This window comes from Ovis aries, chromosome 2, assembly GCF_016772045.2.
Source record: "Ovis aries strain OAR_USU_Benz2616 breed Rambouillet chromosome 2, ARS-UI_Ramb_v3.0, whole genome shotgun sequence".
Taxonomy (NCBI): Eukaryota; Metazoa; Chordata; class Mammalia; order Artiodactyla; family Bovidae; genus Ovis; species Ovis aries.
The window spans coordinates 132156192-132169436 of record NC_056055.1 but is presented as its reverse complement, the minus strand read 5'-3'; the positions used below and the strand labels follow the sequence as shown (position 1 = coordinate 132169436).

The 13245-nt window shown below is 39.8% G+C and overlaps 2 protein-coding genes across 4 annotated transcripts in view; both read right to left on the bottom strand.

Annotated features, from left to right (window-relative positions):
* PDE11A (phosphodiesterase 11A) overlaps window positions 1-13245 on the bottom strand; it is a 462517-nt gene that overhangs the window by 331496 nt on the left and 117776 nt on the right. The gene's annotated exons all lie outside the window — the stretch shown is intronic.
* LOC114113123 (NADH dehydrogenase [ubiquinone] 1 alpha subcomplex subunit 1-like) lies at window positions 3457-3801 on the bottom strand. The gene has a single exon (XM_042243673.2). It carries the CDS (start codon window positions 3781-3783, stop codon window positions 3571-3573), a length of 213 nt encoding a protein of 70 aa, XP_042099607.1. The 5' UTR covers window positions 3784-3801; the 3' UTR covers window positions 3457-3570.

The window sequence follows — 13245 nt, the reverse complement described above, 5'->3', positions numbered from 1 at the left end:
GGCAAAATCAGCAAAAGAGGTTAGTCTATTAACTGTGCTCAAAGCCCCCTGCACATGCTAAACTTTTTGGTGAGCTCAGGGTCTGATTCTATTGTTTTGCACAGCGTTCTTTTAAGTGGTCCTCAAAATCTGTCATACAGTCTCAAACAATTAATAGCTTTAGTGTCTCTCTTATGTCAAGGCTTCCCTGGTGGCTCAGATGGTAAGGAATCTTATGGCAACGCAGGAGACCCAGGTTCGACCCTTGGATCGGGAAGATCCCCGGGAGGAGGGAATGGCAATTCACTCCAGTATTCTTGCCTGGAGAATCATGGACAGAGGAGCCTGGTGGGCTGAAGTTCATGGCATTGCAAAGAGTCAGAGAGACTAAGCAATTAACACTTTCACTTATGTTAGAAAATACATAAGAATGACAATGCATGCAATTCACTCTGCTTTAAGAAAGATAAGCAATTCACTAGAGACATGGACAGCTTTCATTCCCATCCCAGAGAAGGGCAATGCCAAAGAGTGTTCAAACTACCACGTAATTGCACTCATTTCACATGCTAGCAAGGTTACACTCAAAATCCTTCAAGCTAGGCTTCAACAGTATGTGAAAAGAGAACTTCCAGATGTACAAGCTGGATTTAGAAAAGGCAGAGGAACCAGAGATCAAATTGTCAACATTCACTGGAGCACAGAAAAAGTAAGCGAATTTCAGAAAAACATCTACTTCTGCTTCATGAACTATGCTAAAGCCTTTGACTGTGTGGATCACAACAAACTGTGGAAAATTCTGAAAAGATGGGAATACCAGACCACCTTACCTGCCTCTTGAGAAATCTGCATGCAGGTCAGGAATCAACTGGTAGAACTGGACATGGAGCAATGCATTGGTTCAAAACTGGGAAAGGAGTACGTCAAAGCTGTATATTGTCACCCTGCTAATTTAACTTCTATGCAGAGTACATAGTGAGAAATACCAGGCTGGATTCATCACAATCTGGAATCAAGACTTCTGCGAGAAATATCAATAAACTCAGATATGCAGATGACACCACCATAATAGCAGAAAGAGAAGAAGAGCTAAAGAGCCTCTTGATGAAGATGAAAGAGGAAAGTGAAAAAGTTAGCTTAAAACTCAACATTCAAAAAATTAACATTTTTTGATCATGGCATCCAGTCCCATCACACTATGGCAAATAGAAGGGTAAATAATGGAAACAATGACAGACTTTATTTTCTTGGGCTCCAACGTCACTGTGGATGGTGACTATAGCCAAGAAATTAAAATACATTGCTCCTTAGAAGAAAAGCTATGACCAACCTAGCCAGTGTATTAAAAAGCAGAGATATCACTTTGCCAACAAGGTCTGAATAGTCAAAGGTATGGTTTTTCTAGTAGTCATGTATGGATGTGAGAGTTGGACCATAAAGAAGGCTGAGCACCAAAGAACTGATGCTTTCAAACTGTGGTGCTAGAGAAGATCTTGAGAGTCCAAGGGACAGCAAGGAGATCAAACCAGTCAATCCTAAAGGAAATCAACCCTGAATATTCATTGAAAGGGCTGATGCTGAAGCTGAAGGTCCAATACTTTGGCCACCTGATGCAAAGAGCTGACTCATTGGAAAAGTCCCTGATGCTGGGAAAGACTGAAAGCAGGAGGAAAAGGGGATGACAGAAGATCAAATTGTTGGATGGTGTCTTCAACTCAATGGACATGAGTTTGAGCAAACTCTGGGAGATGGTGGAGGACAGGGAAGACTGGTGTGCTGCAGTCCATGGGGTTCTCAAAGAGTCAGACATGCCCGATTGTCTGAACAACCAAAGAGACATGGAATGCTCTTTTCTAAAGCAGTATCATTTTTTTATGTGGTTATAAGGAAAAGCTATTAGTCGCCCTTTTTGTTTTGTCTTGTCTGGAGGATATGTGTCCAGCTATGGCTCCTGGATCTAAGGGAGGAAGGAGCAGCCTAAGATGGCAGAGGAATAGGATGGGGAGACCACTTTCCTCCCTACAAATTCATCAAAAGAACATTTAAATGCTGAGTAAATTCCACAAAACAACTTTGAATGCCGGCAGAGGACATCAGGCACCCAGAAAAGCAGCCCATTGTCTTTGAAAGGAGATAGGAAAAAATATAAAAGACAAGAAAAGAGACAAAAGAGGTAGGGACAGAGCTCCATCCCGGGAAGGGAGTCTTAAAAAGAGAGAAGTTTCCAAACACCAGGAAACACTCTCACTGCCGAGTCTATGGCGAGCCTTGGAACCACAGAGGACAACATAACTGGGAGGAAAAATAAATAAATAATTAAAACCCACAGATTACGAGCCCAACAGTAACTCCCCCAGCGGAGAAGCACTGCAGACGCCTGCACCCGCCACTAGCAAGCGGGGGCTGGGCAGGGAGGCACGGGCTGCATTGCTTAGAGTAAGGATCTGGCCTGAATGCCCTGAGGGCAATCTGAGCGAACTAACTTGGGCTAGCAAACCAGACTGTGGGAGAGCTACCACTCGAAAAGCCCCAAGACACCGCCAGGCCCGCGTACAGAACAAAGGACTGAACAGAACTAGCCGGCTGCAGACCATCCCCCTCCAGTGACAGGCAGCCAGAGCCGGAAGGGGGCAATCGCAGCCCCAGAGAGACATTATCTACCAAACTGCAAGCAGGCTTCTTTGCTAACTAAGATTTCTTGGGGTTCTGGACAGTCAACATCCGCCTGAGAAGGTGCGCAAGTTGTACACCCAGAAAACCGAGTGGTAGGGACGTGGGAGGCGATAAGTCGCAGCGACCGAGCTTGCCAAACACCTCATCACCTGAGCTGCTCGGACCTGGGAAGGGCACAAAGTGCAGGCCCAACCGAGTCTGTGCCTCTGAGGACTACCCCAGTGCCTGAACCTGAGCGGCTTAGACCTGGGAGGTGCTTGCAGCCCAGGGCCAGCCTTGGACAGTTCCCAGCAGAGCAACCTAGAGCCTGAGCAGTGTGGGCAGGGAGGGGACACGCGCCGTGAACTCGGGCAGGCCCAGTGTTGCTGAGACACTGTGAGCGCACGCCAATGTTATTTGTTTGCAGCATCCCTCCCTCTCCACAGCGTGACTGAACAAGTGAGCCTAAAAAAGTGTCCACCACTGCCCCCTTTGTGTCAGGGCAGAAGTCAGACACTGAAAAGACCAGCAAACAGAAGAAACTAAAACAGAGGGAACCGGCTTGGAAGTGACAGGTGCAATAGATTAAAACCCTGTCGTTAGTACCAACTTCATAGGAAGGGGCCTATAGATCTTGAGAAATATAAGCCGGACCAAGGAACTATCCAAAAATGAACTGACCCCACAATGCCCACAACACCAGAGAAAGTCCTAGATATATTTTTACTATTTTTATGATCATTCTTTTTTTAATTTTTTTTAAATTTTTAAGTCCTCTATTACTCCTTTAATTTTCACTTTTTTTAATTTTTTTTTTATTTTTTATTTTTATTACACATTACAAAATACAATGCATGCTACACAATATGCTGCATAATCTACTAGCAGGGATAGAAGAGCACGACTGAGTTGTTCTTCATCAACCAGGAAAACGTTTCCTTAATCAATGTTCTCCAAACCCTTTGACACATAGTAACGGTTTACTCCAGAGACGCGCCTATCTCTTTCCATCAAATACCACTGATATGAATAACGGGCAACCCTTTTTTCCTTGCCCCCGTTACTGAACCTGTGGATGCGCGCGGTGGCCATTCCCGGGATGAACAAGCACACGCCCATGACGGCAATCCCGGGGAGAACCTCGAACCACATCGCGACACTGTCCCCGAGGCCTAATTTTCACTTTTATAACCTACTATTACTTTGCAAAAAAAAAAAAGACCCTATTTTTTAAAAGCAAACTTCATATATATATATATATATATATATATATATATTCAATAATTTTTGTGACTTTTTTTTCTTTCTTTTTTTTCCCCTTCTTTTCTTTAATATTGTATTTTTGAAATTCCAAACTCTACTCTAGATTTTTAATTTTTGCTTTTTGGTATTTGTTATCAATTTAATACCTTTAAGAACCCAATCTTCAGTACCCATTTTTACTTGGGAGTGAGATTACTGGCTTGACTGCTCTCTCCCCCTTTGGACTCTCCTTTTTCTCCACCAGGTCGCCTGTGTCTCCTCCCTACCCCCTCTCTTCTCTAACCAACTCTGAGAATCTCTATGTTCCAGACAGTGGAGAACACTTAGGGAACTGATTACTGGCTGGATCTGTCTCTCTCTTTTTGATTCCCCCTTTTATCCTCCTGGCCACCTCTGTCTCCTTCCTCCTTCTTCTCTTCTCTGTATAATTCTGTGAACATCTCTGAGCAGTCCAGTTGTGGAGTGCACATAAGGAAGTGATTACTGGCTAGCTTGCTCTCTCCTCTACTGATTTCACCTCATCTCATTCAGGTCACCTCTAACTCCCCCCTCCCTCTTCTCTTCTCCATGTAGCTCTGTGAATCTCTCTGGGTGTCCCTCACTGTGGAGAAACTTTTCATCTTTAACCTAGATGTTTTATCAATGATGTTGTATAGAAGGAGAAGTCTTGAGACTACTGTAAAAATAAGACTGAAAACCAGAAGCAGGAGGCTTAAGTCCAAATCCTGAGAACACCAGAGAACTCCTGACTCCAGGGAACATTAACTGACAGAAGCTTATCAAATGCCTCCATACCTACACTGAAACCAAGCACCACCCAAGGGCCAACAAGTTCCAGAGCAAGACATACCATGCAAATTCTCCAGCAACACAGGAACACAGCCCTGAGCTCCAATATACAGGCTGCCCAAAGTTACTCCAAAACCATTGACATCTCATAACTCATTACTGGACACTTCATTGCACTCCAGAGAAAAGAAATCCAGCTCCACATACCAGAACACCGACACAAGCTTCCCTAACCAAGAAACCTTGGCAAGCCACCAGTACAACCCCACCCACAGCGAGGAAACTCCACAATAAAGAGAACTCCACAAACTGCCAGAATACAGAAAGGCCACCCCAAACTCAGCAATATAAACAAGATGAAGAGACAGAGGAATACCCAGCAGGTAAAGGATCAGGATAAATGCCCACCAAACCAAACAAAAGAGGAAGAGATAGGGAATCTACCTGATAAAGAATTCTGAATAATGATAGTGAAAATGATCCAAAATCTTGAAATCAAAATGGAATCACAGATAAATAGCCTGGAGACAAGGATTGAGAAGATGCAAGAAAGGTTTAACAAGGACCTAGAAGAAATAAAAAAGAGTCAATACATAATGAATAATGCAATAAATGAGATCAGAAACACTCTGGAGGCAACAAATAGAATAACGGAGGCAGAAGATAGGATTGATTAGTGAAGTAGAAGATAGAATGGTAGAAATAAATGAATCAGAGAGGAAAAAAGAAAAACGAATTAAAAGAAATGAGGACAATCTCAGAGACCTCCAGTACAGTGTTAAATGCCCCAATATTTGAATCACAGGAGTCCCAGAATAAGAAAACTAAAAGAAAGACCATGAGAAAATACTTGAGGAGATAATAGTTGAAAACTTCCCTAAAATGGGGAAGGAAATAATCACCCAAGTCCAAGAAACCCAGAGAGTCCCAAACAGGATAAACCCCAAGACACATATTAATCAAGTTAACAAAGATCAAACACAAAGAACAAATATTAAAAGCAGCAAGGGAAAAACAACAAATAACACACAATGGGATTCCCATAAGGATAACAGCTGATCTTTCAATAGAAACTCTTCAGGCCAGGAGGGAATGGCAAGACATACTTATAGTGATGAAAGAAAATAACCTACAGCCCAGATTACTGTACCCAGCAAGGATCTCATTCAAATATGGAGAAATCAAAAGCTTTACAGACAAGCAAAAGCTGAGAGAATTCAGCACCACCAAACCAGCTCTCCAACAAATGCTAAAGGATGGTCTCTAGACGGGAAACACAAAAAGGGTGTGTAAACCAGAACCCAAAACAATAAAGTAAATGGTAACGGGATCATACTTATCAGTAATTACCTTAAACGTAAATGGGTTGAATGCCCCAACCAAAAGACAAAGACTGGCTGAATGGATACAAAAACAAGACCCCTATATATGTTTTCTACAAGAGACCCACCTCAAAACAGGGGACACATACAGACTGAAAGTGAAGGGCTGGAAAAGATATTCCATGCAAATATAGACCAAAAGAAAGTAGGAGTAGCAATACTCATATCAGATAAAACAGACTTTAAAACAAAGGCAGTGAAAAGAGACAAAGAAGGACACTACATAACGATCAAGGATCAAGCCAAGAAGAAGATATAACAATTATAAATATATACGCACCCAACATAGGAGCACCGCAATATGTAAGACAAATGCTAACAAGTATGAAAGGGGAAATTAACAATAACACAATAATAGTGGGAGACTTTAATACCCCACTCACACCTATGGACAGATCAACTAAACAGAAAATTAACAAGAAAACACAAACTTTAAATGATACAACAGACCAGTTAGACCTAATTGATATCTATAGGACATTTCACCCCAAAACAATGAATTTCACCTTTTTCTCAAGTGCACACGGAACCTTCTCCAAGATAAATCACATCCTGGGCCATAAATCTAGCCTTCGTAAATTCAAAAAAACTGAAACCATTCCAAGCATCTTTTCTGACCACAGTGCAGTAAGATTAGATCCCAATTACAGGGGAAAAACTATTAAAAATTCCAACATATGGAGGCTGAACAACACGCTGCTGAATAACCAACAAATCACAGAAGAAATCAAAAAGAAATCAAAATATGCATAGAAATGGATGAAAATGAAAACACAACAACCCAAAACCTGTGGGACACTGTAAAAGCAGTGCTAAGGGGAAAGTTCATAGCAATACAGGCATACCTCAAGAAACAATAAAAAAGTCAAATAAATAACCTAACTCTACACCTAAAGCAACTAGAAAAGGAAGAAATGAAGAACCCCAGGGTTAGTAGAAGGAAAGAAATCTTAAAAATTAGGGCAGAAATATATGCAAAATAAACAAAAGAGACAATAGCAAAAATCAACAAAGCCAAAAGCTGGTTCTTTGAAAGGATAAATAAAATTAACGAACCATTAGCCAGACTCATCAAGAAACAAAGGGAGAAAAATCAAATCAATAAAATTAGAAATGAAAATGGAGAGATCACAACAGACAATATAGAAATACAAAGGATCATAAGAGACTACTCTCAGCAATTATATGCCAGTAAAATGGACAACGTGGAAGAAATGGACAAGTTCTTAGAAAAGTACAACTTTCCAAAACTGAACCAGGAAGAAATAGAATATCTTAACAGACCCATCACAAGCATGGAAATTGAAACTGTAATCAGAAATCTTCCAGCAAACAAAATCCCAGGTCCAGAGAGCTTCATAGCTGAATTCTACCAAAAATTTAGAGAAAAGCTAACACCTATCCTAGTCAAACTCTTCCAGAAAATTGAAGAGGAAGGTAAACTTCCAAACTCATTCTATGAGGCCACCATCACCCTAATACCAAAACCTGACAAAGATGCCACAAAAAAAGAAAACTACAGGCCAATATCACTGATAAACATAGATGCAAAAATCCTTAACAAAATTCTAGCAATCAGAATCCAACAACACATTAAAAAGATCATATATCATGACCAAGTGGGCTTTATCCCAGGGATGCAAGGATTCTTCAATATCCACAAATCAATCAATATAATACACCACATTAACAAATTGAAAAGTAAAAGCCATATGATTACCTCAATAGATGCAGAGAAAGCCTTTGAGAAAATTCAACATCCATTTATGATAAAAACTCTCCAGAAAGCAGGAATAGAAGGAACATACCTCAACATAATAAAAGCTATATATGACAAACCCACAGCAAACATTATCCTCAATGGTAAAAAATTGAAAACATTTTCCCTAAAGTCCGGAGCAAGACAAGGGTGCTCACTTTCACCACTACTATTCAACATAGTTTTGGAAGTTTTGGACACAGCAATCAGAGCAGAAAAAGAAATAAAAGGAAATTATTGGAAAAGAAGAAGTAAAACTCTCACTGTTTGCAGATGACATGATCCTCTACATAGAAAACCCTAAAGACTCCACCAGAAAATTACTAGAGCTAATCAACGAATATAGTAAAGTTGCAGGATAGAAAATCAACACACAGAAATCCCTTGCATTCCAATACACTACTAATGAGAAAATAGAAAGAGAAATTAAGGAAACAATTCCATTCACCATTGCAACGAAAAGAATAAAATACTTAGGAATATATCTACCTAAAGAAACTATATATAGAAAACTATAAAACACTGGTGAAAGAAATCAAAAAAGGACACAAATAGATGGAAATATATACCATGTTCATGGATCAAAAGAATCAATATAGTGAAAATGAGTATACTACCCAAAGCAATCTATAGATTCAATGCAATCCCTATCAAGCTATCAATGGTATTTTTCACAGAGCTAGAACAAATAATTTCACAATTTGTATGGAAATACAAAAAAAAACCTCAAATAGCCAAAGCAATCTTGAGAAAGAAGAATGGAACTGGAGGAATCAACCTGCCTGACTTCAGGCTCTACTACAAAGACACAGTCATCAAGACAGTATGGTACTGGCACAAAGACAGATATATAGATCAATGGAACAAAATAGAAAGCCCAGAGATAAATCCACACCCCTATGGACACCTTATCTTTGACAAAGGTGGCAAGAATATACAATGGATTAAAGAAAATCTCTTTAACAAGTGGTACTGGGAAAACTGGTCAACCACTTGTGAAAGAATGAAACTAGAACACTTCCTAACATCATACACAAAAATAAACTCAAAATGGATTAAAGATCTCAATGTAAGACCAGAAACTATAAAACTCCTAGAGGAGAATATAGGCAAAACTCTCTGACATCAATGACAGCAAGATCCTCTATGACCCACCTCCCAGAATAATGGAAATAAAAGCAAAAATAAACAAATGGGACCTAATTAAACTTGAAAGCTTCTGCACAACAAAGGAAACTATAAGCAAGGTGAAAAGACAGCCTTCAGAATGGGACAAAATATTAGCAATGAAGCAACTGACAAACAACTAATCTCAAAAATATACAAGCAACTCCTACAGCTCAATTCCAGAAAAATAAATGACCCAATCAAAAAATGGGCCAAAGAAATAAATAGACATTTCTCCAAAGAAGACATACGGATGGCTAACAAACACATGAAAAGATTCTCAACATAACTCATTATCAGAGAAATGCAAATCAAAACCACAATGAGGTACCATTTCACACCAGTCAGAATGGCTGTGATCCAAAAGTCTACAAGCAATAAATGCTGGAGAGGGTGTGGAGAAAAGGGAACCCTCTTACACTGTTGGTGGGAATGCAAACTAGTACAGCCACTATGGAGAATAGTGTGAAGATTCCTTAAAATACTGAAAATAGAACTGCCTTATGACCCAGAAATCCCACTGCTGGGCATACACACTGAGGAAACCAGAATTGAAAGAGAAACGTGTACCCCAATGTTCATTGCAGCACTGTTTATAATAGCCAGGACATGGAAGCAACCTAGATGTCCATCAGCAGATGAATGGATAAGAAAACTGTGGTACCTATACACAATGATTAAAAATAATAAATTTGAATCAGTTCTAACAAGGTGGATGAAACTGGAGCCTATTATACAGAGTGAAGTAAGCCAGAAAGAAAAACACCAATACAGTATAGTAAAGCATATATATGGAATTTAGAAAGATGGTAAGGATAACCCTGTGTGCGAGACAGCAAAAGAGACACAGATGTATAGAATAGTCTTTTAGACTCTGTGGGAGAGGGAGAGGGTGGGATGATTTGGGAGAATGGCATTGAAACATGTATAATATCATATAAGAAACGAATCACCAGTCCCGGTTTGATGCATGATACTGGATGCTTGGGGCTGGTGCAGTGAGACGACCCAGAGGGATGGTACGGGGAGGGAGAAGGGAGGGGGGTTCAGGATGGGGAACACGCATATACCTGTGGAGATTCATGTTGATATATGGCAAAAACAATACAATATTGTAAAGTAATTAACCTCCAATTAAAATAAATAAATTTATATTTAAAAAATAAATAAAAGGATTTTTTAAAAATGTAAACATTTTTCAGATGTTTACAAAAATATAGACAATGAGCAAAGCAAAAAAAAAGAAAAAAAGAAAAGCTATTAGTCACATAACAGAATGAATGAGGTTCAGAGGAATATTCTACCCAGGCTCAAATCTTCCTAACACACCTTGAGGCAAGCCCTAAATAAAAAAAGAAATGAATACGCATTTCCTCTGTAAAACAGAGGATATTCTTTCTGTGAATTTCTTTACGCACAAACTTGCGGGGGCGGGGGGCAGGTATGCCGTTTACACAGTGGGGAAATGAATCCACAAACTGATCCACTGGGGCCAGAATCTTAACAGTTATACTTGTACATTGGCAAGATTCTTCATTATAGCTGATGCATTTCTCCACTTTGAGAGACAGCAGTGTTCCTAGTTGGCAGGTCACAAACTGTTCTAGCTCCCTGAATAGTGTTATTTGTTCTGTGAATTCTCAGTGAGTCACTGCCCCTGGTCCAAATTCCTCTGACCTGAGACTTGGGAGCACCTATCTAAATACCAGGTGTCCACTGGAATCCTCCAGCCTTCCCCCCATGCCAGAGAGACAGGGTGGATCAATGACACATTCTGATGAAGACCAAATGTACCCAGATCACCATCACATCCTAGCAGCTAGAGATTCTTATATTTCCCAAAATCTACATTCAAAACAAAAACCTTTGAGAATTCCCAGCTTGTCGCCTCACTCTGGCCATGAGACTTTTATACATATCACAATATTTCCCATCAGTTATCTCAAATCCTTTAAGGAATGAAATGGAGAAAAGAGGGAGGGTAGGAGGATGGAGAGAGGGAATTTTGATTCAACCTAAAACATACACTGGGTCTTGCTGGTGGCTCAGTGGTAAAGAATCCGTCTGCCAATGCAGGAGTTGTGGACTTGATCCCTAGGATGGGAAGATTCCCTGGAGAAGGAAATGGCAACCCACTCCAGTATTCTCACCTGCGAAATCCCATGGACAAAGAAACTTGGCAGACTAAAGTCCATGGGGTCACAAAGAGTCAGACACAACGTAGTGACGATAATGACAACAAAACATCCACTGCTACACTTTCAGCTTTAAAATATACATAGTCTATATTTGTATCAAATAATATATATAGTATACATATTTGATACATATATGTATTAAATAATGGACTTCCCCAGTGGCTCAGAAGTCAAGAATTCACCTGCAATGCAGAAGACGCAGGAGACTCGGGTTCAATCTTGGGTCAGGAAGATCCCCTGGAGGAGAGCATGTTCACCCACTCTGATATTCTTGCCTGGAGACTCTCATGGACAGAGGAGCCTGGCAGGCTTCAGTCCATAGGGTCGCAAAGAGTCAGACACAACGGAAGCAACTAAGCATACATGCACGTATTAACCATAGGCAAAACCTGACATTCTTTGTCTGGTAAACCTCACCCTAGCACCAAAGAAATAGGTGGGGATGGGAGTAGCCTTAACCCAGTGTTAGTGAAAGCTCAGCCTGTCTGTACACCGGTGCCGAATTGGGGTGAAGCAGAAAAGGATAGCTTTATTTGTTTTGCCAGGTAAAGGGAGACACACTGACTCAGCTTCTGCCTCAAAAACTATGTCTCTCAACTCCAATGAACTTGATGAAAGTTTTTATAACAGTGGGTCAAAGTTGAGATCTCTGGCAAGACTGGGGTGTGAGCAAGGCTTGCGCTCCCTTAGTCTCATCTCAGGTCCCCTAACCTTGATGAACTTCTCTGGTCCCTTTAATCTTGCCTCAAGTGATTTCTTGACTGCTCCTCCATTGATAAGCAACTGTTCCAATCACCCCTTGGAACTCATGGAAGGTTATAATGGCTGGAGTCTTGCCTACAAGAAATGGAAGGCAGAAAGTCTTCCATGCCGACTCGGTTTCACTTGTACAAGCTACGTATGGTTAGAACTCATGCACACACCTCAGAAGGAAACATCAATTCTTCCAATCAAATAACTGCTTCGACAACAAGAATTCACTTGTATCTTGAATTTTCTGCATCTCAGACATTGAATTCCACCTTTAGTGTCACAATTGTGACATTCAATTTACATTTGCCTTTTAAATAATGATGTTGATCAATAACAGAATTTGTTCTTTTTATTTAAAAAATTTGCAGCAGAAAGTTTCAGTTATAAGTTCCTGGGGGAATAGTTTGAAAAAATGTTCAAAATACAGGTTTTTATTTGGAAATGGACATATCGGTTAATGTTTCTATAAAACAAACTTTCTTGTAAATGCTTATGAAGGCTTGAGTTTTAAAATGCTGCAAGACATCTATCTAAAGCAAAAGTGTTATTTTCTCCCTGTAAGTATCCTGTGTTTCTTTTTTAATTTGGTATATACTGGGGGCCACGGGGAAGGGAGGATACTTGGACCATAATGAAATCTCTTATTCTCAGCTTCAGATGGTATGAGACCTTAATTAAATTTCTAACTCTTCTCTAAATAACATATTTACACTTATAATAAAACTCACCTATAGAAATGTTTTAGGGGGAGTATCTGATACCCTTTGGAGGCTTTCCAATTATAGTAGACTAAACAATATTTACTGCTTTTTTCTTAATTCCAAAATAATATGCCTAACATTATCTCAATAAAACTAGTAGAGAAAAAGTTAGAGCTCAATCTCATTTACCAAGTGTCAACTGAATCCAGCAATATAACAAAACTCTAATACACGACCAAATGGGATTCAAACCAGAAATAAAAGCAATATAAACCTGAAGCTTAAAAGCTTCCAAACAACAAATAAATTAATAAAGTGGAAAGTAAAAATTTCCCAGAATTGGGAAGGGGATTAAGGCAGAACTAGATGCCAGGGTGTCTGCTGGCTATAATTCTGTCAAAATGCCTGCATCAAAAACACCTGAATTGAAATGCTCTGTATAGACAGTTGATAAAGAGAAATTACTAAAATATTCCTATCATTCATACTATTTGCCTCTTCAATAAAAATCTGCCTCCTACTTACTCTTAACCTATTTCTACCAAAATTTTTACTTCGCATGGTTCTTAAGAGTACATTTGTATAGAGCTTGATTCCAATCA

Excerpts from the sequence above, each read along its gene's own strand:
- LOC114113123 (XM_042243673.2), bottom strand. The coding sequence starts at position 3,783 with ATGTGGTTCGAGGTTCTCCCCGGGATTGCCGTCATGGGCGTGTGCTTG.